Consider the following 26,692-nt stretch of genomic DNA (forward strand, 5'->3'; position numbering starts at 1 on the left):
GTCTCCATGGTCAGTTTTTCCTGGGGACCAGGAAGAGCCTTGAATGGGGAAACCTTTTTTTCCTTTGGGGGGGGGGGAAAAAAGAAGGAGGGGAAAACTAAACTTTTTTTAATGGGGGGGGGCCCCTGGCCCTGGGCCCGGGGTTTCCTCTGCGGGGGAAAAATTTTGGGGTTTGGTTGTAAGAGGTGCAGCTGCTGTGTAGGGGGTCGAGGAATGTCCCACCATATGTGAGGGGAGAGTCATGACATGAAGTAGCCGTTTTGGAGGATGAACAGGACCCACTTGTCTTTGGTGAGGATGGCCCAAAGAGGGAGAAAATGAGAGAGGTGGGCCGACAGAGGTACTGTAGGAGGTGGGGGGGGGGGGCAAGACTGGTAGGTAGTATCTGACTACCTGCCCTGTCCTGAAAGGGAGTTCTCTGGCTAGAAGCAGTGGATGCTCAAGGAAAAGGAGGAGGCTGTTTTTTGGTGGACTTACAAGGTCTAGGAGGAGGAGCGGACCGGGAGTGCTTCCTAATAAACTGTGTTTTGGAAGGATAGTTCCTGTGAAACTTAGGGATTGGCAAGACCAGTAAGTGTTTAAGGTACTGCATTTCTTTTCCCTTCTGTTGCAAAGATTTAAAGAGTTCTGCAACCTTAGAGCCAAACAGTGCAGCACTGTCCAGGGGGGCATCAGGGAGTTTTTCCCTGAAATCATCTAGCAGGGGTTGTAGGCGAAGCCAGGAATATCTGTGTAAGGCAGATGGTGATGCTGCTGACCTGGCAGAGGATTTATTAGCATCATAGTTACACTTGGAGTATCTGGTGACCTGGGATGTGAGAGCCAGGAGAGAGGACAGTGATGCTTTGGCAGTGGAGTCTGGTATATCTGCCAAATGTTTGGTGGAAGATTGTAAAAGAGATTAAGTGTACTTGGCCATGTGAGTCTGACAGTTGGTGGCTCTGAACGCCAAGGCATTAGACAAATAAATCTTTTTGCCTAATCATTCCACTGTCTTGTTGTCCTTGTCAGCTGGGAAAATGGTGGTAGTAGGCAAGAGTTTAGTGGCTTTATTTATGGCAGCAGAAATAGTGGCTGGATCAGCTGGTGGGCACTTTATCAGATGCTAAGCAGTGACAGGTACTTTGTAAAGCCTATCCAGTCTGCGTGGTGCAGGAGGCTGAGAGTCAGGGTTCAGAGATGCTGAAGAAAAGGCATCTTGGAAGGCAGGGAGGATGGGAGAAACAGCAGATGGGCTAGGGGTTTCCATTTGAATGAGGTTGTAGTACCTCTTTTGCCCCTTAGACATTTCTGAGGAATCCCATTTAAAGTGCTCCTTCATCCTACTAATTGTCTCACTGAAGGTCAGGTCATCCACTGGAGAATCAGGGTCCAATGACTCTTCCTCTGGGGATCTGTATCTCAAGGGTGGAGAGACTTGGGAGTTGTTGGAAAGAGATTCTGCAGAGGAATCTGGAAGGACCACTTCTTCCCTGGGAGCTTGATCTGTAGGCTTACGAGAGGAGGAGTGGTGGAGGCAGAAGTAGGTGTAGGCCTCACTACCATGAAGGCACTAAAGAGACTCTGGCTGAAAGCATGCTTTCTGAAGAAGGGAAGATATGTTTTCTCTTTTCTCTTCTTTTTAACGGGGCAGCGGGCGTCTGTCTGGAAACCGGAGACTGTAATAGGTTGGAAGGCTCAGATGTGGCCCCATGAAACACTGGTGCCCCCCCCCCACCCAAGGCATCGGCTAGTGGTGCCACAATAGCCTTGGCAGATGTGCTCTCGTCTGTGGATGGTGTGGTGTCATTAGAGGTACCCACGACCTTCACAGTGGCGGATCCAGAACCCGATCCTGAAACCAGGCCTATGTCAGCCACAGGTCGGGAGTCGGCCGTAAGAGACTCAGCAGTAGTTGAAGACCATAATGTTCTAGCCTTCTTTTTTGGCGGTTCTATGGGGCCGTTGGAAGAGCCCTCCAACCTAAGCGTAAGGAGTTTCAGACGTTGGTTCTCGAGGTACAAGTTTAAAGCATGCAACCGACTGCGCAATGTTTTCAACACGAACGCCTGACAAATACAAGAGGCCTTATGGTCATGAGATTTTCCCAAACAGAAAAGGCACTTATGAGGGATCTGGTGTCCACACTGACATTTACCCTTTCTGGATGACAGTAACAAGGAATAATCAAAGCTAAAAGGACTGAAAAAGGTTCCTCAATGGGGTACTTATCTGTAATAACGAATACAATGTCAGTGGTAACAGGAAGACCTGGAGTACGACTGGTGGCTGAAAAGTTCTGAGGGCTGGTGCATGCCGAAGTAACCTTTATGGCCCATGGAATCTCATCCACGTCTGACGCAGCGCAGAGGGACTGAAAGCTTTTGGATACTGGCCATATGTACGCGAGACTGAAAGGGTAAACCCATATGCAGAACACTGAAACATGAGAACAGAAGGACATCTCAAGAATATCTCGAAATGAGACGTCTTCAGGTGGTGATCTTGGGGACCCTTCTCCTTCATCAAAATCAGTATTCTTCAGTGACTGTCTCCTAAGGGGAGTCCAAGTGCATCCTTCTGCACTTCTTCTTCCTAGGGACTTCCTTGGTGGAACGTGCTGGAGAAGTATCAGAAGACACTGTAAAGCCCTGCTGGGTAGCCTGGAGACTGAGCTGGCTGTCACTGTGGTGTAGAATGATGGGGCTTAAGGCGCAGAGACATATGAGAAGATCTGAAGGGGTAGGATCCATCTGTCTGTCCTGCTGGAGCGGAGAACATTCTCTTCACTACCTCAAAGGCAGATCGCTCCAGGGAGAAGGAAGACAATGAAGCAGAGAATCTAGGCTTCAGCCACTGGTTCCCTTTGCCCCAAAGGCAACCTAGCTGAAGCTGGAGCAGAGCTGTCCCAATTCCAAGGCCCTGAGGGGAAGCAATGGCTCCGAAAACCTCAGAGTAGACCCTAACTCATCGGACCCGACAGGGTTGCTTTGGCTCCAAGAACATTGGAGCTAGTTGCGCTCATAAAAAGCTTTAGATCCAAAGATAAGGATATCTTTGAATCCAAACCAGATGGACCTATAAGGCTTGGATCCAAAGGCTCTGAAATGATCAGTCAGATCAGAAAAGGAGCTGGAATTGGTGGAGTGGTAGGAGGACAGGCTTCCCAAACTGAAGGGATAGGAGATGGAGAACTCCCATCTGTTTCTGTGCTGAGAGAAACCTCCTCATCATTCGGTCCTTATCAGCTTCTATCAAACTCCTAGAAGGACAAGAGGAAGCTAGAGAAGGAGACTTAAACTGCCTATGTTCCAGAAAGGGGGAAGGCACTTGAAGGTACAGGATACAGACTAGGTAAAGTATATGGTTCTGACTAATAGCCTTGGATCTGAAGAAGGTTTTGTCAGATCTGACGGAGGACAGATCGCAGTAGCCTTGGGTTCCAATTTATGTTTCTTTTTAGGCGGCTCCGAAGGAGAAGTTGATGATCCAGGAGATTTCGGTGACTTATTAGAAGGCTCCTTCACTTTCGGTTTGGGGGATTAAGCCCCAGCAATAACTTCTGAGAAGGGAGTAGGAACTAAACCCTTCAGTATCAGCTTATTTTTTCTGTCCGCAATAGCACGGGGATTAAAATTTTTACAAATGCCACAATCAACCTGAAGTTGATCCATGGCCAAACAATACACACAAAGTATGAGAGTCAGACAACTTTTAACATTTTTAAATCCTGAAGGACTTTTTTCAGACATTCTGCACACCAGGACAAAAAAAGTACAGTTGTGTACACTTACCATAAATGTAGATGCTCGTATTCACTGTTGCAGTCATCACATTTGGGTTATCTGCCTGCAAGTAGCCCTCAGCCGGCCTGAATACCAGAGAGGCTTTCCCAGGTAAAGGACAGGGTATCCACTTTCCAGCCTTGACTGTGGGGAGTTCTGGTGCAGAATTTGTTCAACTGGGATTTCTGTGTCGGAAGCTGTCGCTTCTTCCATGACGTCAGGTCGTCAGAGGTATAAAACATGCAGCCAACACCATTACATCAGTTTTTCTTGCCCCAGATGTCAGGTGCCCCCAAAATAGGAAGCAATTATATGGTACGGAACATCCCCAGCAAAAAGCAAATACACATGATATAATATATGCCAAACAAGGAGGAAAGGTAAAAGTCAAGAAAAGTCAGGGGGCTGGAGGGAGGGTAACCAGGACTGCAACTGTGAATACACTCGAACATCTACATTTATGGTAAGTGTAGACAACTGTACTATGATCTTCATGTTTCACTGTTGCAGTCATCACATTTGGGTTGATTCCCAAAGCTAAGGAAGGGTGGAGGTAGTTAAAGAGCATTAGGGCTAGCAATAAGGCCCTGTAAGACTGCTGTGGCAAATCTAGCTCTGGATTTAGGCAGGTGGTAATGCTTGGTGAAAGTATGTACAGAGCTCCAGGTTGCAGCTTTCAGGATTGTCCCTGGTAAGGACTCCTCTGAGAAATGCAGTAGAGGCAGATGCAAGCCTTGGTGGAATGTGTTCTTATCCCCTGTGGGGTAGGTTTTCCATGGTGTTTGTAGCATAAATTGATGCAATGTGCTATCAATATGTAAATGGTTTGCTTTGAAATGGCCTTCCCCTCTGCCCCTGCAGCAAAGCTAACTAGCAGCTGGTCAGATTTTCTGAGAGGCTTAGTCCTGTCCAAATAGAATCTAAGCTGTCTGTGTACATCCGGAGAATGCAGTATCCTTTCCCCTTTATTCTGAGGATTAAGGAAAAAAGTAGGCAAATGAATGGACTGGTCTAGAGCCACACTAGACACCACCTTGGGCATAAAGGATGGATTAGTCCCGAGGGAAACCCTGTCTACATGGAAGATAATGAAGGGTTCCACTACCATGAGGGCCTGCAGTTCAGACACTCTTCTTGCTGAAGTGATGGCTAGAAGTAAAACTATTTTCCAAGAAAGGAATATCAACTCTGCTGTAGCAGCTGGTTCAAAGGGGGGAAGAGTGAGTTTTTCCAATACAAAGTTAAGGTCCCAAACCTGGAGTGAGTGAGAGCCCTTTCTGGGGTGGGGGGTGGGGTTCTTAAATTTTTTGCCCCTCTAAGGAATTGTTTTAGCGGGGGATGAGAGAAGGGGGGGGGTGGGCTCAGCATTATAATGTGCTGATATGGCATGGGCATGAATCTTAACTGAAGAGAAAGATAGGCCCTTGTGGAGCATTTCTGTTAAATAATCTAAAATATGAGATAAGCTGGGCACCGTTGTGCCCATGCTCCAGGAACAGTACCTTTTTCACTTTTCCGAATAGGATTTCCTAGTACTTCCTTGCCTCAAGAATGACATCCAGCACCTGCTTACTGAGGGTTGCTGGAGGTGAGGTCAGGGAATTAGCCAGGCTACAAGGTTCAGGATTTAAAGCTGAGGGTGCTGAATCTGGGACAGCAAAGAAGTGGTCTGAGGCAGGTGCCAAGGTTGTAGCACTGTCAGACTGCGCAAAAGGGGGTACAAGTGCTGGCGTGACCAGTCTGGTGCAATCAGTATTGTCCTTGGCTTGTCCTGTTTGATCTTTAGTAGAACCTTCGAGAGGAGAGGCAGAGGGGGAAAGGCATAAACTGAGAGGCTTTCCCAGGTAAAGGACAGGGCATCCATTTTCCAAGCCTGACTGTGGGGAGTTCTAGTGCAGAATTTGCTCAATTGGCAGTTCTGAGGGGAGGCAAACAGGTCTACCTCTGGTGTCGACCATTTGTTCCTCAAGAACTTGAATATATTGGGTTCCAGTTTCCATTCGTGTGGGTCCATGAAATTTCTGCTTAAGTCGTCTGCCAGTGAATTTAGTTTGCCGGCAGGAATTGAGCTTGTAGGCTCACTTGGTAGTTCAAGGCTGCGTTCCACAGAGCCATGGCTAGTCTGCAGAGTGGGTAGGAATGGGTTCCCCCCTTTTATGTACCATATAACTGTGGTGTTGCCTGTCTTTACCAATAGGTGACCTGGAAGAATAAGGTCTCTGAAGGCTGTCAGAGCATTCTGTACAGCTAACATTTTTTGATTGATAAGCAGGTGCATCTGTTTTGGGTTACATTTGCCCTGAATGCACTGCCCTGCCATGTGAGCCCCCCATGCATAGTCTGATGCATCGGCTGTTAGGGTTTGGGCAGCAGGGGGTAGAGTGAAAGGGAGTCCCTTGTTGTGGTAGCAGGCCCCTGCCCACCAAAGGAACTCTGCCCTTAGACAAGGAATAATAGGAATCAGTTTCCAGGTCCTGAGAATGTTGACACCACAGACTTTTTAGATACCACTGCAATTTCCTCATATGCAGTCTTGCATATGGAATTAACAGAATGCAAGAGGCCATGAACCCCAGGGCTTGCAGGATTTTCCTTGCAGATAGCTGGGTTTTTGTGGCCCGTACTTTGAAGTAGGTTGTCAAATGAACTTGTTTCTCTGGAGTGAGGAATGCCATCTGGGGAGTTGTGTTCAAGCTTGCTCCCAGGAATACAATCTGTTGGCAGGGTAATAGGTGTGATTTCTTCTCATTGATGGTGTACCCCAGTGAAGTTAGAAGTCTCTTTACAAATACCAGGTGCTGTAATAGCAAGTCCCGACTCTGCCTGAATCAGGCAATCGTCCAAGTATGGGTAAATCTGAATATTTCTCGGCCTGCAAAATGCAATGGCAGGAGCTAAGCACTTTGTGAATACCCTGGGTGCAGTAGATAAGCCAAAGGGCAGTGGAGAGAAAGTACAGTTTTGTACCTACCATAAATGTAGATGTTCGAGTGCTAATACAGCTGCAGTAATCAGATGGGTTCTCTGCCGTCAGGCGGGTCCTCGGTCGGCCGAATTCCAAAGTCTAGGTCCGGCGTCGGTTGTTGTCGCTTTCTCTCCTGACGTCAGTGAGGCCGGAGTATATAAGACACAGCCGACGCCATGTTCTTCAGTCTTTTTTGCCCCAGATGTCAGGTGCCCCCATAAGGAAGGCAATACATAAATTATGTTTATATGTATATACATGCAATGCAATATAATCCAAAATCAGTAGTTGCAAGCAAATAAACCATAGAAGGATAACCCAGTCAGGTTGTATGAAGAGGGTGTTAGGCCCCATGTCTTTACCAAGTGGGGAGGAGGGAGGGAAACCTGTACTGCAGCTGTATTAGCACTCGAACATCTACATTTATGGTAGGTACAAAACCGTACTATGTTCATCGTGCATACAGCTGCAGTAATCACAGATGGGTAGAGTCCCAAAGCTACGCAAAGGGTGGTAGGTACAAGGAGGAACTGGGTTGATCCAGAATGCCCTGCAACACAGCAGTGGCAAAGCCTGCTCTAGTTTTGGAATATAAAGGCAGGTGGTAGTGTTTTGTGAAGGTATGTACAGAACTCCAAGTGGCTGCCTCCAAAATATCTTTGGTAGGAACTCCTCTGAGGAAGGCTGTAGAGGTAGCTGTGGGCCCTGGTGGAGTGTGATGTGATACCTGTAGGAACAGATTTCCCATGGTAGGAATAACAAAACCGTATGCAGTGGCCTATCTACTTTGAAATAGTCTGCTTGGTAACTGGCTTCCCTTGAGCCCCTACAGCATAGGACACAAAGAGTTGTTCTGATTTCCTGAAGGACTTTGTTCTGTCCAAATAATAACGTAGCTGCCTATGGATGTCTAAAGAGTGTAGCAGCCTTTCCCCTTTGTTTTGGGGATTGGGGTAAAAGGTAGGTAGGTGTATGGCTTGATTTAAAGCTACCCTGGATACCACTTTAGGCATAAATGACGGGTTGGTACAAAGGGAAACCCTGTCCTGATGGAAGATGAGAAAGAGCCGCACTGCCATGAGGGCCTGTAGTTCCGAAACCCTACGAGCTGAAGTGATAGCCAGAAGGAAGGCTGTTTTCCAGAACAAATATTGCAAGTCTGTTGAGGCAGCTGGTTCAAATGGAGGCAGTTAATTTTTCTAGTATGTAATTAAGATCCCAGGCTGGTATTGGTTGTTTCCTTGGTGGTCTTGTATTCTTAGCCCCTCTGAGGAACTGTCGTAAGAGTGGGTGAGAAAATAAAGGAGGATCCGTGTTGAATTCTGCAGAAATGGCTGAGGCATGGATTTTTATGGAAGAAAATTAAAGTCCACTGTTCAGCAGCTCAGCTAGATAATGTAATACCTGAGGCAAGTTCAGTTTTCTCGGGTCCTGGCCTTTTTTCTCATTCCAAGAGCAAAAACGGTTCCATTTTGCGGAGTAAGCTTTTCTAGTAGATGGCCGTCTGGCCTCCAAAATTACATCCTGCACCTCCTTGGACAGTAGGGTCTGTTGTGGTGTTAAGGAATTTTCCATGCAGCGAGATTGAGTGTTTTCAGCTGACTGTGAAGAGTTTTGTAGCTGTGCTGAGTCAGCAAAAGAGGCATTAGAGGCAGGGACCAGGGAGGAGTATGTGTTAGGCTCCTCAGGAGCGGGTACCAGTGTTGCCTTGGCCAATCTGGAGCAATCAGTATCATCTTCGGTCTGTCTGCTCTTGCTTTCAAAAGCACCTTGGGCAGAAGAGGCAGAGGTGGGAATGCATAAACTGTCCATGCTGCCCAACTGAATGAAAGGGCGTCCACTCTCCAGGCCTTTGGATGAAAGGTCCTCGAACAAAACTTTTCCAATTGATGATTCCTGTGGGAGGCAAAAAGTTCTATGTCTGGCCTCCCCCACGCTTGGATTACCTCTGTAAACACCTGAGGATGCAACTTCCATTCGTGTGGATCTGTCATATTTCTGCTTAGATTGTCTGCCAGCGTGTTTTCCAATCCTGGCAAGTACTGTGCTTGAAGTTCGATTTGCCATTCCAGAACCAAGTTCCAAAGAGTCATGGCTAGTCTGCACAAGGGGTATGAATGTGTTCCTCCTTGTTTGTTTATGTACCACATTACTGTGGTGTTGTCTGTTCTTATCAGTAATTGTCCTGGATGCAGGAAGTCCTTGAAAGCTGTAATTGCATTTATTACTGCTAGCATTTCTTTTTGATTGATGTGAAGGTGCTTTTCCTTTTGGGACCATTTGCCCTGAATGCACCTGTCCGTCATGTGCGCCCCCCCAGGTGTAATCTGAGGCGTCTGTTGTGATGACTTGCTTTGCTTGAGGCTTGCAGAATGGGAGGCCTGTATTTGCTTGACATGCTTGGGCACACCATAGAAATTCCTTTTGCAAACATGGAATTATTGGTATTATTGTTTCCAAACTGTGACTGTGTTGAGACCATAGGTTTTTTAGGTACCATTGAAGTTTCCTCATATGCAGCTTTGCACATGGGATTAGAAGAATGCAAGATGCCATGAAGCCCAGAGCCTGCAGGATTTTCCTTGCAGTAAGCCTGGTACATTTTGCTAGTATTTTGAAGTACTGAGTTAGTTGCCCCTGTTTTTCTGGCGTAAGATAGGCCATCGGGGTGTTTGTGTCCAAGTTGGCACCCAGGAAAGTTATTTTCTGAGATGGTGTTAGCCTGGATTTCTCTTTGTTGATTGTGTATCCCAGAGAATGCAGTAACCGTGTTACATAAGCCAGATGTTCCAGAAGTATGTGCTTGCTGTCCGCTTGGATCAGGCAGTCGTCCAAATAAGGGTAAACTTGTATCCCTTGAAGTCTGCAGTAGGCAATCACTGATGCCAGGCACTTTGTGAATACTCTGGGTGCAGTAGATAAGCCAAAGGGCAATGCAGAGAATTGATAGTGGATTGAACCTGCAAGAAATCTGAGGTATCTTCTGCAGCTTTGTCTGATTGGGACATGCAGGTATGCCTCCTTGAGGTCCAATGTTACCAGCCAAAACTCCTTGCCCAGCATGGGAAGAAGCTGCTGTAATGAGAGCATCTTGAATTTTGGTACGAGTAAAAATGTGTTTAGGATGGATAAGTCCAAAATGGGTCACCAGTCGGTTCCTTTCCTTGGTACCAGAAAAAGTCTTGAATAAAAACCTTGACCTTGTTCGTGAGTAGGTACCTCTTGAATAGCTCTCATGCTTATGAGCTTTGAAATTTGTAGTTGTGCCTCTGCCCTTTGATTGTGTGGCAGGTTTGGCATGCCTCTCATTTTTGGAAGAGTGTGGAATTGAAATTTGTAGCCTCTGTTTATAATGTCCAGGATCCATTTGTCTGTTGTGACAATATGCCAATTTCTTGCAAATAATGCTAGCTTTCCTCCCAAAGGTGCTGCCAGCTGACACCTGCTTGGCATGGAAATGAGGGAGTCATTGGGTTTGTTTCCTGTATTGTTGTGCACTGTCTTCGCCACCTCTTGGTGCTGGAGTTTGCCATTGTCGGCCTCTATATGATCCTTGTGATTGCCCTCTGCCCCTTGTGCGTCTGTATCTACCTCTTTGGGGCTTGTCAGTGGCTGGAAAGGACCAGTTTTTTGAAGGCCAATTTCTGCTAAAACGTGGTGGTTGGACCTGTAAAAAAGCTTTGACAGTTTGCATAGATTTGGCTTTTCTTCCATTTTCCGTAATATCTCCTCAGCATTAGTACCAAACAGCACATCCTTTTGTAAAGGAGCTTCTAAAAGTTTAGCTTTCACATGATCAGGCAAATTTTGTTCCCTAAGCCAGGCATGTCTGCGAATGACTGATCCTGTAGCAGCTCTACTTGAGGCCTCTAGGGCATCATAGCCACATTGTAAAGTGTGTTTACCCACTTGCTCTGCACTATGCATCATATCCTGCAACTCCTTCAAATCTGGTTGTTCAGGTTGAGACATTTTATTCCTTAATTGTGATAACAGGAACTGTTGATATTTAAGCATATGAAACTGACAATTTAAGGCCCTCATGGCTAGGGTGGCCGAGGTATATACCTTTTTCCCCACCTTTCTAAAGATCTTGACTCTCTTTCGGCAGGAAGTGGATTCTTGGCAGTAGAGGCCTTCAATCCCTTGGGGCCTTGAGAAATGGTTTCAGGGTCAGCATTATGGCTTTTGTAGAGAAATTGGTGAGAGTTAGGAACTCTGTAGTACCTATCAGGTTTGACTGGTGCAGGAGGCAGGGAATCCGGGTTAAGGCAAGCCTCCGAATAAACATCATCAAGTATGTCCAAAACAGGAGGTATCGCCAGAGGTCTGTGTTGAGGTAACAAAAGAAATTCCCCAAGTCTTTTCTTGGAATCGGAAAAGTCTTGGCCTTCCCAATGGAAGTGTTCCCTTAAAGTGTGCAAGGTTTCCCCAAATGAAAAATCCTCAGGAGAAGATACAGAAGGAATGGACTGCTCTGCATCCGAATCCTCTAAAGGGGAGTAAGAGTGTTCCTCTACATCAGAATGTTCTGATAAAATGGAGCCCAGATCAGAAGAGGGAGAATCTTCCTCCACTCTGGGTCTCTTGTCTGGAGGGGGTTGAGAACCCCCTGATAAGAGTAATTAAATCCTCAGCCATTTTAAGCATCTGTTTTTTAGGCATGGGGCCCGGAGATGGGCCCTGTGCAACAGGCCTCTTGGGATGCCTGGCTGCTTTGGATTTAGTAAAGGCCTTAATAGAAAAAGAAGATGAGGGTCTAAAGACACCATGGGTGGAAGTGGACCTATCCACATTAGGAGGCTCAACATTAGCAATGGCTTCGGTTGTTGTAGTCTGGGAAAGGGCCGAGGTACCTGCGGTCTCGGGTACAGAGGACACCGCCAAAGGAGTGTAGTCGGTAGTCAGGGACTGCAAAGGCGTCTCGCTGAGAACCGGACCACGTGTAGCCTGTTTTGGCGTGGTGTCGGTGGGGACTGCGGCCCTCGCGTGTTGGTCCTTGTCCTTGCGTTTTTTGGACAAAACGGTAGTCGGAGTTTCCGACGACATTTTATAATCAAAGGCTTTACCAAAAGAGTGTTGGGCGAACTCCGCCCGACACTTAATAGTGCGTTTATTGAAAGTAGCGCAAAAGCGACAGCCCGAGACGTCGTGGTCTGGGCCTAAACAAGGTATGCAGAGGGAATGGAAATCCTTATGCGGTATTTACTTCCCACAAGAAATACAATTATTAACTTTTTCTGACATCGGTCTGAGGCAAGAAAAGTTTCCCCAACGGGGTACTTAGCTTTAATGCAGACTTCGGTTTCCAATTTTTTTGTAATTCAGGAGCTGGCCGACCGGCACTTGCTAACTGCTTCTGCTTCGGGCACCGCACGGCAAAAAAGACTGAAGAACATGGCATCAGCTGTGTCTTATATACTCCGCGGCCTCACTGACGTCAGGAGAGAAAGCGACAACAACCGACGCCGGACCTAGACTTTGGAATTCAGCCGACCGAGGACCCGCCTGATGGCAGAGAACCCATCTGTGATTACTGCAGCTGTATGCACGATGAACATCTGATTTTCTGCAGGATTCCCTTACTGGGATGTGCAGGTAAGCTTCTTTTAAATCTAGAGCTGCTAGCCAGGCATCCTTGGCTAGCACAGGAAGAAGCTGCTGAAGAGTTAGCATTTTGAATTTTGGAACCACCAGAAAGGTTCATGATAAGGTGGGCAGGAGTTTTCCTTTCTGGGAACCAGGAACAGTCTTGAATAAAAACCTTGTCCCCTTTGTTCTGCTGGGACAGGTTGAACAGCCCTGATACTGAGGAGAGAGCGCACTTGTTTTTGGGCCACAGCCCACTGGTTTGGGGGTAGGTCTGGCCATCCACTTGGGGTTGGGAGCGAGTGGAAGTGGAATCTGTATCCTCGGGAAACTACGTTTAAAACCCATTTGTCTTGGGTAATGAGTTCCCAGTCTTTTGCATGCAGGGCGAGCTTTCCTCCTAAGGGAGCAAGTGGTTGAGCAAGGCTTGGTAGAGTTAAGGATAAGTCATTGTGCCATTTTTCCACAGGGGGTTGGCTTACTATTCTCTGCTTTGGAAGCAGGGGCCCCCCCACTGCTTAGATCTGTGCATAGCATGAAACTGAAGTCTTGGTGTTCTGCTGCTCCTGGGTTTGGACTGAGAAGGCCTGGAAGGGACTGGAAAGGACCAGTTCTTTGAAGGCCAATGCCTACTGAATCTAAGTGGCTGTACTTGTAAGAAATCTTTAACAGTTTGCATAGCTTTAGCTTTTTCCTCCATCCTTTTGGGGACGACTTCTGCTTTGTTGCCAAAAAGCCACGCTGGGTGTAAGGGTGCATCCAGTAATTTAGCTTTAACATGATCGGGAAGGTTTTGTTCCTTAAGCCAAGCATGCCTTCTAAGTACAGACCCAGTGACAGCAGCCCTGCAAGATGCTTCTAAAGCATCAAAATCACATTGCAAAGTATGTTTACCTACTTGGTCAGCAGAATGCATTAACTCTTGTGAATCTCTGTGTTCAGCACAGTCAGGAATCAACATCATTTTCTGTTTAATTAATCCCATAATATGCTGATACTTTAACATCTGAAACTGGCAATTTAAAGCCCTAATGGCCAAAGTAGTAGAAGTATATACCTTCTTACCCCATCTGTCTAAAGCTCTAGAATCCCTATGAGAAGGGGTAGGATTTTTGGCAGTAGTAGCCTTAATGCCTCTTGGTCCTTGGGAAATGGTCTCTGGATCCGCAGTAAGATTCTTGAAAAGGAATTTGTGAGAGTCAGGTACTCTGTAGTACCCGTCAGGACTCCTGGGAGCTGGAGGCGAAGTGTCTGGGGTAAGGCTGGATTCCAAGAAAACATCATCTACACTCTCCAGAACAGGAGGGATATCTAGAGGCCTGTGTTGATGCAGGTTTAAAAATTCCCCAAGTCTCTTTTTGGACTGAGAATAGTCCTGGCTTTCCCAGCGGAAATGCTCCCTAAGGGTATGCATGGTTTCACCAAAAGAAAAATCTTCTGCAGGGGAAGCAGAGGGAATGGAATCCTCTGCATCAGAATCCTCGTAAGTAGATAAGGGTAAATCCTGGTAGTCAGAAGGAACAGAGATATCAGATTCCTGATCAGAAGAATCAGAAAGAAAATCAGTTCTAGGTCTCAGAGGGGGAAGGCAGGCTTCCCCTAATTAAGGTAATAAGGTCTTCAGCCATTCTAATCATTTGTTTTTGAGGCATATGGGCCTGAGAATGCGCTTTGGTCATCGGTTTTCTAGGCTTAGTGTGAGCTTTAGGCCTGAGGAATTCAGTATTTTAGCTTGAAACAAAGTGGTCAGTTTGATATGAAAAATCGGTAGGCCTGAATACACCCTCAGAAGCCGGTGTCTGCACAGCGGCTCCGGACCCATCCAAGGTAGAGACATCCGCAGGTTCCATAGTCGAAGAAGCATCTCGCGGCATACCAGACTCCGAATGGGTCTCATTAGAGGCCTGCGAATCTGTAGTGACGGGTATCACGGTCTGTGAAAGCGCCTCACTGAGTACCGGAGGACTGGTGACTACATTATTGGAATCGTTGGCAGTTTTGGACCTATGCGGTCTGTCTCTGTGTCTTTATCCTTACGTTTTTTCGGAAGATAGGTAGTCGGATGGCTTAACGAAGCCATTTTGGAGTATGGAGATCGAGAACAAAAGTATTTAGCTACAAAAATAGCCCGACAAATAGTTTAGGTGTTGAACATGACACAAAACCAACAGCGAGGGACGTCGTGGTCTGGGCCTAAACAGGTGATGCAGTAAGAATGAAAATCTCTATGATGTATTTGCTTTCCACAGGCAAGACAATTGTTAATTTTTTCTGACATCAGAGCAAGAAAAAAGGATCCCCAATGGGGTACTTATCCTTTTGAAGACTGCAGGTCTGATCGAAAACGGAAATTTCAGGAGTCGGCCGACCGGCACTTGCAAACTGCTTCTGCTTCGGGCATGGCAAGAAAGACTGATGTAATGGCGTCGGCTGCATATTTTATACCCATGACGATCTGACATCATGGAAGAAGTGACAGCATTCGATGCAGAATTCCAAAGACTGGTATTCAGGCTGGCTGAGGGCTACCTGCAGGCAGATAACCCAAATGTGATTACTGCAACAGCGAAACACGAAGAACATCTAAATAAAAGAAAAGTTTTTTTTTATATAAATTTATCTATAGAGTAAGGAGAAAAATATCAATGATGGTATCAAGAAATACACAAAGGCCACACAAGGAAAAAAAAGGAAATAGAAACTACACTAAGTGCAAAGTGAAGGGAGGATAACTAGTAATAAGTATGTAAAGATAAAGAATTAAACACTTACCATAAAATGAAATGTCGTTCAAGAGCTCAAGATGACCAAGTCTATTTGCAAAAGTTGTAAATAAGATCTGAGGTATGTTAGGAGTTGTTGCATTATGGGTAAGGGAGGAGTTCAAGATTTTTTGGTGGCCATGAGCTAAAGTAACTGCTGAGTCGATCAGAGGATTGGATCCAAACCAAACAGTTGAGGATAAAATGAAAACTGACATCATATCACTATCAGAGCATCTATAGAGCAGGGATCTCAGCCCTAGCCTTTGCTATCTGTTAATGTTTGAGGAATTTACTCTAGTATTGTCTACAGCTTTATTCAAAGAGACAGACATTCAAGATGCTTTCCACTTTTTCCTAGCATACTAAAGTCTCAAACTACTGTCCATTAAAGTACAGTTTTGTATCTACCATAAATGTAGATATTCGAGTTTATGTACTGCTGCAGTCATTACACTTGGGTTATCCTGCCGTCAGGCGGTTCCGCAGTCGGCCTGAGTTCCAAAGTCTTGGTCCAGCGTCGGCTGCTGTCGCCTCCTCCCTGACGTCAGTGTGACAGCGGTACATAAGATGCAGCCGACGCTATTTTCTTCAGTTTTTCTTGCCCCCAGATGTCAGGTGCCTCTAAATAGGTAGGCAATTCCAATTGCTAATAAAACATACATAAGAAAAGAAAAAAACAACTTACAGCTACCAGCAAATACTCCCCATAGGTAGTAAGGGTAGAAGACATAGGTACGGACCAGCCAGTAAGAGGGGAAGGAGGGAGGGTAACCTGGACTGCAGCAGTGTATACACTCGAACATCTACATTTATGCTAGGTACAAAACTGTACTATGTTCATCGTGTTACACTGCTGCAGTCATTACACTTGGGTAGAATCCCAAAGCTGAGGAAGGGTGGCTGGTTCTATAAGGCATTAGGGGTGGATATAAGGCCCTGCAGCACTTCAGTGGCAAAGCCAGCTCTGGATTTAGAGTATGGAGGCAGATGGTAATGCTTGGTGAAGGTATGTACAGAACTCCAAGTTGCTGCTTCCAAAATATCCTTGGTAGGTACTCCCCTGAGGTAGGCAGTTGAAGTGGCTGTTGCCCTGGTGGAGTGAGATCTAATGCTGTTAGGTACAGGTTTTCCATGGTATGTGTAGCAGAAACGTATACAATGTCCCATCCATTTTAAAATAATCTGTTTTGAAATGGCTTTTCCCTGTGCTCCTGCAGCATATGCTACCAATAATTGCTCAGATTTTATGAAAGCTTTGGTTTTGTCCAAGTAGAAGCATAACTGCCTGTGAATGTCCAAAGAGAGTAGTAGTCTCTCCCCTTTATTCTGTGGTTTAGGATAAAAAGTTGGCAGGTGAATAGTTTGGTTTAGAGCCACACTGGATACCACCTTTGGCATAAATGTAGGGTTAAGTTCTTAAAGACACCCTGTCCTGGTGGAAAATGAGGAAAGGTTCCACTGCCATTAGTGCCTGTAATTCTGAAACTCTTCGTGCTGATGTTATTGCCAGGAGCAGAGCAGTTTTCCAAGATATATACTTTAATTCTGCTGTGTTGGCTGGCTCAAAAGGAGGTAAAGTTAGCTTCTCCAAAACAAAGTTGAGGCCCCAAGTTGGAGTAGGTGCTCTACGGGGCGGTCGTATGTTTTTAGCCCCTCTGAGGTACTGTTTTAACAGAGGATTAGAGAAGATTGGTGGTTCCGTGTTGTAATGAGCAGAGATGGCAGAGGCGTGGATCTTTATGGATGAGGAGGAGAGTCCTTTGTCCAGCATCTCAGTTAAGTATTGTAGTATCTGAGGAATGTTTGGGACAAGAGGGTCAAGGCTGTGAGCTTGGTTCTAGGCACAGAATCTCTTCCATTTATCCGAATAGGTTTTCCTGGTGCTAGGCCTTCTGGCCTCCAGAATGACATCCATAACAGCTTTGGAGAGAGGCATTGCTTGCTTGCCTAAGGAATCTTCCATGCAGCTAGGTTTAAGGTCTTTAGCTGGCTGTGTAGTATTTGTTTGTTGTGCTGAGTCAGCAGGTGTGGGATTTGAGGCAAAATTCAGGGTGGTTCTTGTGCTAAGCTCCTTAAGATTGGGTACCAGTGCTGCCATGGCCAGTCTGGTGCAATCAGGATCATCTTTGGCTCTTCCTGCCTGGCTTTTATGAGCACCTTTGGCAGGAGAGGTAGAGGTGGGAAAGCATATACTTGTAGGTTCTCCCAGCTGAATGAGAGGGAATCCACTTTCCATGCTTGTGGATGGTAACTCCTTGTGCAGAATTTTTGTAGCTGGAAGTTTATTGGGGATGCAAACAGATCTATGTCCGGGCTCCACCATTTCTGTGTTATCATTCTGAATATTTGTGGATTCAACTCCCATTCGTGGGGATCCATGATGTTTCTGCTTAAGTCGTCTGCCAGTGTGTTTTTCTCTCCTGGCAGGAATTGTGCTTGCAGATGAACTTGAAGGTTTATAGCTGTGTTCCACAAGGTCACAGCTTGTCTGCATAGAGGGTAGGAGTGAGTGCCCCCTTGCTTTTTTATGTACCACATAACTGTGGTGTTGTCTGGATGCAGCAGGTCCTTGAAAGCTATAAGCGCATTTTGTACAGCTAGCATCTCTCTTTGACTGATGTGAAGATGCCTTTGTTCTGAGGGCCACGTGCCCTGAATACATTTGCCTGCCATGTGTGCTCCCCAGGCATAATCCGATGCATCTGTTGTCAGTGTTTGCCTGGCTGTGGGTTGTGTAAAAGGCTGTCCCTTGTTGAGGTGACAAGCTTGAGCCCACCACTGAGACTCCTGCTGAAGGCAAGGGATTAGTGGTATAACTGTTTCCAAACTTTGACAGTGTTGAGACCATGCATTCTTTAGGTACCATTGTAGTTTCCTCATATGCAGTCTGGCATATGGAATTAGTAGTATGCAGGATGCCATGTAACCAAAGGCCTGCAGAATTTTTCTTGCAGGGAGTTGGGTCTTTGTTGCCATCAACTGAAAGCACTGAGTCAGTTGTCCTTGTTTGTCTGGCGTGAGATAAGGCATCTGGGCCGTTGTGTTCAAGCTGGCACCCAGGAATATAATCTCTTGTGAGGACACTAGTTTTGATTTCTTTTCGTTTACTGTGTACCCCAGGCAACTTAATAACTTTTTTTTTACAAACGCCAGATGCTTTAGAAGAATGTCCTTGCTCTCTGCTTGAATCAGGCAGTTGTCCATGTACGGATAAATTTGAATTCCTTTCTGTCTGCAAAATGCAATTACTGGTGCCAGGCACTTTGTGAAGACCCTGGGCGCAGCAGATAAGTCAAAGGGCAGTGCAGAGAATTGGTAGTGCATTGAACCAGCTATGAATCTGAGGTATCTTCTGCAGTTTTGTCTGATAGGGACATGCAGGTATGCCTCTTTGAGGTCCAAAGTCACGAGCCAAGCTTTCTTGTCCAGCATGGGAAGAAGCTGCTGTAATGTCAACATTCTGAATTTCGGAACATCCAGGTAAGTGTTTAGAGATGAAAGATCCAGAATGGGCCTCCAGACTTTGTCCTTTCTGGGTACCAGAAAGAGTCTTGAGTAAAATCCTTGTCCTTGCTCCTGCGATGGTACCTTTTGAATAGCTCTCATATCCATGAGTGCTGTAATTTGTTTCTGAGCCTCTGCCCATTGATTTGGTGGCAGATTTGGCATTCCTTTTAACCTTGGCAGAGTGTGAAAGTGGAAACTGTAACCTTGAAATGCAATGTTGAGAACCCTTTTGTCTTTGGTGATCATTTGCCAATTGTGGTAGAAGAGTGCCAGTTTTCCTCCCAAGGGGGCTGCCAAGAAGGATTTGTTTGGTAGCATTAGTGGGAAGTCATTGAAGCTGCTTTTTATATGGTTGGGGCCTGTCTTCCCCTTCTTTCTGGCCTGATGCAACCCATTGTCGAGGCCTGTAAGGACCTTGTGTTTGACCTCTACCTCTTGGACGTCTGTATCTTCCCCCTTTGAGGTCTGTCTGTAACTGGAAAGGACCAATTCTTAGTTGGCCAGTTTCTGCTAAATCTAGGAGGCTGAACCTGTGAGAAATCCTTCACCGTTTGCATAGATTTTGCCTTATCCTCCATTTTCTTTAATACCTCTTCTGCCTTAACTCCAAATAACACATCTTGCTGCAAAGGTGCATCCAATAATTTTGCTTTAACATGATCTAGTAACATATGTTCTTTTAACCAAGCATGTCTTCTAATGACAGAGCCTGTAACTGCTGCTCTGCAGGAGGCCTCTAGAGAATCAAAACTGTCTGTGACTGGAAAGGACCAATTCTTTGTTGGCCAATTTCTGCTAAAACGAGGAGGCTGAACCTGTAAGAAATCCTTCACCATTTGCATAGATTTTACCTTATCCTCCATCTTCTTTAATACCTCCTCTGCCTTAACTCCAAACAAGACATCCCGCTGCAAAGGTGCATCTAATTATTTCCTTAACATGATCTGGTAACATATGTTCTTTTAGCCAAGCATGTCTTCTAATGACAGAGCCTGTAACTGCTGCTCTACTGGAGGCCTCTAAGGAATCAAAACCACATTGCAAAGTATGCTTTCCCACTTGTTCAGCTGCATGCAATAAATCCTGCATTTCTTTAAAATTAGGAGGATCTGATTCTGGAAGCATTTTTTGTTTTTTAACTTAGTAAAATTTGCTTATATTTTAGCACGTGAAACTGGCAATTTAAGGCTCTCATTGCTAAAGTTGCAGACGTATATACTTTCTTTCCCCATCTGTCTAATGCTCTGGAATCTGTCACAGGGAACTGGATTCTTGGCCGACGAGGCCTTAACTCCTTTGGGTCCCTGAGAAATAGTTTCAGGGACAGCTACAGGGCTTTTATATAGAAATTTATGTGAGTCAGGGACTCTGTAGTATCTGTCAGGTTTAACAGGGACTGGAGGTAAGGAATCAGGATTTAAGCTGGATTCAGTATACACATCATCCACAATATCTAACACTGGCGGAATAGCAAGGGGTCTGTGTTGAGGTAATAAAAGGAAGTCTCTGCGCCTTTTCTTGGATTCTGAGTAATTCTGGCCTTCCCAGTGGAAATGCTCCCTCATGGTATGTAGGGTTTACCCAAAGGAGTAGGCCTCAGGCGGTGAGGCTGATGAAATTGATTCCTCAGCATCAGAATCCTCATAAGGGGGTAAAGAGTATCCTAGGTCTGAGGATGAATCAGAAGAGATGGACACATGGTTGGATAAGTCACAGTCTGCACCCTGTCTAGGCCTTTTATCAGGAGGGGGATGGGACCCCCTGATCAGAGTGATTAGGTCTTCGGTCATTTTGAGCATTTGTTTCTTAGGCATGGAGGCCTGTCCTGGAGAATGCTGTATTTGTTTCTTTGATTTTAAAGGAGGCTTAGACTTGGCTGAGGGTTTAATGCTTAACTGAGTAGGTCTGAAGACACCCTCTGTAGCTGGGGGTTGCTTAGCTACTCCAGATCCCTCTGAAAGGTTAGTCTCGGTAGGCTGAAGAACTTGTGCGCCTGAAGGCTCAGCCATCTCCATGTGGGAGTCAGATGCGGCTTGTGGCTCTACAGAAGCAGTCGTCAGGGGCTGCGAATGCGCCTCGCTGAATACCGGAGAACTGGCGACTGGCCTAGAAGAGTCTTCGTCGTCAGTTTTGGGCCTCGGATGCCTATCCTTGTCTTTGCGCTTTTTGTGTATTCCGGTTGTCAGAAGTTCCAATGGCATGGTATAATTGAATTTTCTACCAAAATAATGTTGTGCAAAATCAAACCGACGTTTAATAGTGCGCTTGTTAAACCTAGCACAAAACCAAGTGATGTCGTGGTCAGGGCCTAGGCATGGGATACAATAAGAATGGAAATCCTTATGAGGTATTTGCTTTCCACAAGAAATACAGTTATTAACTTTTACTGACATTGGTCTGAGGCAAGAAAAGTTTCAACGGGTACTTAGCTTTGTAGAAGACTTCGGTTCTGGATTCGGAATGAAAATCTCAGGAGACGGCCGACCGGCACTTGCGAACTGCTTTTGCTTTGGGCACCGCGCGGCAAGAAAGACTGAAGAAAATGGCGTTGGCTGCATCTTATATACCCCTGTCACACTGACGTCAGGAGGAGGCGACAGCAACCAACGCCGGACCAAGACTTTGGAACTCAGGCCGACTGGGGAACCGCCTGACGGCAGGATAACCCAAGTGTAATGACTGCAGCAGTGTAACACTATGAACATCGCTTGTTTCTCCATCTCTACTATATTTTCTTCATAGGTTTCAGTTGCTCTTCACTGCAGCAACATACTGCTGATGTTGGTTAATATACTATGAGCAGGAATCTTGCTGCTAGATTTTAAAACAGTACTTGATTACTGACTTTGCACATCATATTTTGGATATTTTTTTTTTGCCCTTTATTCACCAGGTTCCACTATAGCCACTTTTGCATTCTTGTGTTATCCTTAAGACATGAGCTTGACAAAAGCCTCAGAAGCAGCTATAAGCAACATGTTGATAAATAGCCATCAATCTAACTCATGAACGGTTATCAGCAGGCTTTACAAATCAATCTTAGTTTGACTGAAAGGAAGCAAAACAGACAGCAGCAGTCACAGAACAAGGCCTTGGGTTGCTGCCAATGACATGATCTGAAGATACTAATTAAAAGCTTTAGAGTCTGTAAAAAACAGATTAACCTGATGGCTGACTGCCTCAACACCATCTAGAAATTGTTCCTAAAATTCCCTTTTAAAGCCACAAAATTAAGTAGCTAACACACCAATAAACAACTAGTAATGTTAAGAGCAACAGTCTTGCATGCCTGAACATTTTTTTTTGAAAAAATGGCATAAAAAGTGCAAAAGTACTAACTACCCTTTCAGAAAAACAGCACAAATTACAGAGATGGGTAAAAATAATTTGAGAAAAGACTAAGCTCACAATACCGTATTTCTGAATGGACAATCCTTCCATTACAACACATGGTCAGAAACTTTCTCAGAGGGGAAACAAACATGATTCTGTTTCTCTTCAAAGCCCACTTAAAGGGCTACTTCATGCTGTCATTCCACTACCATACAATTAAAGGGTAACTAACAAAAATTGGAGAAAAATTCCCTAAAAGCATTTCTCTCTCTAGATTCTTAATCACCAAGACTAACAGGAAATGGATGCAACTAATCGTAAAAGCTGGAAAAAAGGAACACAATACTAAAAGCCGGGTTAATATTTAAACCATTCTGGAGTCTTGTGCAGCTCTCGTAACACTAAAAATCATGTGGTTTGTACCACATTTCTCTGAATGCTCTCTCACTTTGATAGAATCAGACAGTTAAAGAATCGTAGAAATAATTTACTTGATATGATTACATTATTTTTTCCTTCAAACGTTTCTCAAGTGGTCAAAAATGCACAGCCTCCTAGCACAAAAGGCTGCAGAGTCAATACACAAAAGAAAAAAATAAATGATCTCTGTTGGTTTAATGCTGCATGGCAAACTTTCTCATGCATAAATACATTTTACAGCTGCAGTTCAAACAGTGAGGCAAACCCCTTAGAATGTCTTAGGCCTATTTCAAGGAAGGCACAAACAAATCTGAATATCCTGTGTGCTTAAAACCATTAACTGTTCATTACCAGTACTCTGAGCAGCCTAGCTAAATGTAGAAGGATTATACTCAATGAATGGCATACATGAACCATACCTCTCAACCTCTTAGAGCAAGAAATCTGGACAAAGCCATAAATAAAAGTGGGATAAAGGCCCCAAAATAGTGACAATTTTTAAACTTACAAAGTTGACAGAACAACCGGTTTTGCATTAGCATGAATTTTTCTGAAGGATATGAAGTCCGAAACTCAACAGTCTGTCATTATTTTCAAACTTCAGTCTTATGAATTACCACTCACTTGCCAGAAAAACACAATTTTATGAAAAATGGACAAAAAATAGGAGGCTAAAATCTGGACATTCTGTGAAAAATCTGTGCAGTTGAGAGGTATGATCCAAATGTATGTCAGCAGTATAAGAGTTATGCTGTAAAGCCAAATGACTGTTTTATCTGTGTGTACACTTGTACATGCTGGGATATAATGGTGGGGGTTGCCAGTTGGCTTTGGGATAGGACAGCTGGAGTATGTGGGTCCAAAGTATTTTTATGATATCTTGGAAATATTGAGCAACAATTCTGGTGAAGATGTGAGGAGCTGCAGCAGGAAGATGCACAATTAAGTGGGGGAAGGAAAGCGGAAAGTGGATCATGCAGTGTGTAAACATGCACTTTTAGTAAGAAGGCCCAACAATACTACACTGACAAGCACCACTCATCCCAACAGCCAAACCAATACAAGATTAAATAAGATGGCTCAAGATCTACATATGGCTATGTAGTGTAAAGTTGCATTACCTGCAAGTTTTATAACTCAGTATCAATGGATTTTACACCAATGAAACAAATAAGTGTTCTTAACATCAACTTCAAGTGACATATTTAACTTTAATACCTGTGCTAGTTGCTGTAGTAGCCGCTGCCCCAAAAGGAAAGGCTGTAGGTGTTGCTGTGGTATTGCTCCCTCCTGAACCAAAACCAAATGACGGAACAGTGGCTCCAACATTCCCTCCCACTTGTGGCTTATTCTCTTGAGAACCAAACATAAGTGGCTTTGTCACAGTTGTTTCTGTTGCATTTCCAAAACTAGAACTGCCATCAGCAGTGTTAGACTGTCCAAACATGAAGGTTGATGCTGGTCTGCTTGACAAGGAGATGGGAGTACCAAAAACACTACTGCTGGAAGTGGTGCTGGCAGTATTTGAAGCACATGTGCTAGAAGATGCACTACCTACGAAGTTGAAGGCTGGCTTAGAAACGGTTTGGTCTGAAAAAGAACACAGCTTTTAGTGTACTGAGGAACAGATACAGATGAAATGTGATGCAAAACAAACATGCAATTAATTTGCCTCACAAATCCCAAAAGGATTATCATGGTAGCAAAAAATAAAACTCAATAAAGTTATTATTTCACATTCATTATTTCCCAAGAAGTAAATCTAGAATTAACAAAAACATTACTTGAAATGGTACTGGCAGTGTTCGTGGCAGATGTGCTAGTAGCTCCACTACCCACAAAGCTGAAGGCTGGCTTGGGCGCAGTTTGACCTGAAAAAGAGGGCTACATTTAAATTAATGAAGCAAATGAGGTGAAGAGTACAAAAGGAGAAGGAAAATGCAGAAATGTGCCACTTACCCGTCTCACCACTTCCAATAAAACTATCAATTTATTAAAATGCAAAAAGAAGACACCAAGTCATAACTTTTCTCAACAGATGAGCACCATTCAAAATCTACTACTACTATGCAACATTAACCCCACAGTTCTGACCATTAGACTAAGCTTCCTTAATTTTACTTTACTATCAGTCACACAATTATTAATACCTTACTCTATTTTGCACATGTTCTATATAAGAACAGAAAATAGACAAAGTATGAATAAAATTTGCTGAAATGGTTACATTTTCAGCTAACAGGGTACCCTTAAAATACCGAAAAATGCTGGTGAATTTTAAAATTATTTTCTAGAACTAGTGGCACTGAGACAAAGGGCAAGGAAGGACAGCTACTATGACAAAGAAAATATGTTAATTATGAAACATTTTATAAGAGATTGAACAGAAAACATGTAGCAATCGAACAGAAAATCTGTACAATGCATGCATCATGCCCTGTCTAAACTCTGGGGGAAGACAACAGATCAAGTGAATCTGGGAGCCTTCACTAAAGAACAGGTCTTTACTCCTTATTACTAATTTAGGAATTGGCCATAGAACAGAGTACAACCTCTGGAGAGTAATCAAAGTAGTTGTAACCCTCTTGTTCCTTCATCATCTGCAAACTTGGCTTTTTGCTTACTAAAAATAAAATGTGGTACCCATTTTATGAACGACCACCACATACTATTTTTAAATATGGTGTGGGTATTCACAATGCCATGTATATAAGGAAGAGACTTGCCTTTGGTAACCTTCAGGAATTACACTATATTGTTTTGTTCAACAGATAAAACTTTTCCAAGCGGTCAGAACCCCCCCCCCTTATTAGCATGTACCACAAAGTCTCTCTTTGGTTCTGTTATCCATGAAGAGAGCATAGGAAGGAAAAATACAGACACAGAAATTAAGGCACAGAAAGGACAACAGCTTGGGATGGAAGTATAATACATTACTGAAGATGCACTTGGCTTTGTTATACATCTATAAGCAGATGTCCATGTTTGGTAATCATTAGAATGGAGCCACTAGCTAAATCTTCTTAGTAGCTACTCACAGGAACATGCTCTTGATAAAAGTAGCTCCGCAAGATAACCTGGACATGAAAATTTCCAGACTACAATGCTCTACATGTGTGCTCAGATAGCATCAATTTGATGCTGTTTAAGCATCAACAGTTGCATTAAAGAAAAAAAGGCTGTGGAGGCTCTAAAGATTACAGGTACACACACCCATGCCATGTTTTGCACTGCAAAATACCATACACCTGGCTTGCATCTGGAAATGATATGCCAGACAATCTTCTTGCTCGACCTACATCTGAAAAGACACAAAAAGCTCAAAAGTCCTTTCAGATTAAGATTTTTATTTATTTATTTATTGACATTTGTTAATCAGGTTGGTCTAGCTGGGCTTGTGGCCCATTTTCAGTGGAGACCTGAGGAGAAAACCTCCCTACACAAACAGTTTACAGAAATTAAAGCATTTGACTCAATAGTATGACAAAAAATATCAGTTAAACAAGAAAGTTAAAAACACAGAGCAGTAATGCATGCACAAGGTCTATATACATCATATATTTACAGAGTAACAATATATTTACATATATACAACTAGTATGTTGATCAGCTGCATTAGTTGATAGAGTTTAGTGAGTATTAGTCTGATGGCGTACTTGGAAATTAAAGGGGAAATATTGAAAAAAGTATGTAACAGGGATGAGGGGAGCATTAAGTTGGATCTTGACAGGGGCAACTTTTGGAGTTAAGTAGATGAAGTTTGAGTTTTTCTTTGAAGTGTGCAGGGTGGATGATGGAAGTATATCAAGTGGAGGTTTGTTCCAAGCATGGGTAACGGAGTGTTTATATAGTAATGTACCTACTTTTTTTGGGTTGGTAGATGTCAAGTAGTTGTTGATTAGATGTACGGACAGTCCGAGGTGGAGTATAGAGAGAGATGAAGGAAGAGAGAACGGGACATGATGGTTTGTAGAGACTGAAGATGGTACTGTCTTTGAAAAAACTAAGCTGTCTGTGGACAAAATCCAACAGAGAGAATTTTCCTTGATTGCAATAATATGGGAATAACATAACCAAGCTAAGATTCTGACAACTTAGGATTCTAAAGCAGCTGCAGCACAAATAATGGGTTATGCAAAGGGGCCAACCTTTCCTCACTAAAAACATAACAAAAGGAGGTTACACAGACGTAGTCTGTGGGTCACAGATATTCCTAGCAGGAGGAGGGTCTTCCATAAGGCTTTCAAGTCAGGTGTGGCTGTAGGCTTCAAGAATGAAAGGCCAAGTTTCTTGAGGATAAAAGTAAACATTCCAAAGAGGTAATTCTCTGTTACTGACAGAAACAGAGC

At 44.2% G+C, this 26,692-nt stretch overlaps 1 protein-coding gene across 1 annotated transcript in view; it reads right to left on the reverse strand.

The window, feature by feature from the left end:
• Positions 1-26,692, reverse strand: part of NUP153 (nucleoporin 153) — a gene marked incomplete in the record, with an annotated part of 2,476,866 nt that overhangs the window by 495,470 nt on the left and 1,954,704 nt on the right. Inside the window, 2 exon segments of the mRNA XM_044065729.1 lie at positions 23,562-23,933; positions 24,128-24,214. Coding sequence (XP_043921664.1) covers positions 23,562-23,933; positions 24,128-24,214 — 459 coding nt within the window.

This window comes from Protopterus annectens, chromosome 3.part0 (genome assembly GCF_019279795.1).
Source record: "Protopterus annectens isolate FY-2018-M chromosome 3.part0, PAN1.0, whole genome shotgun sequence".
NCBI classification, from domain to species: domain Eukaryota; kingdom Metazoa; phylum Chordata; order Ceratodontiformes; family Protopteridae; genus Protopterus; species Protopterus annectens.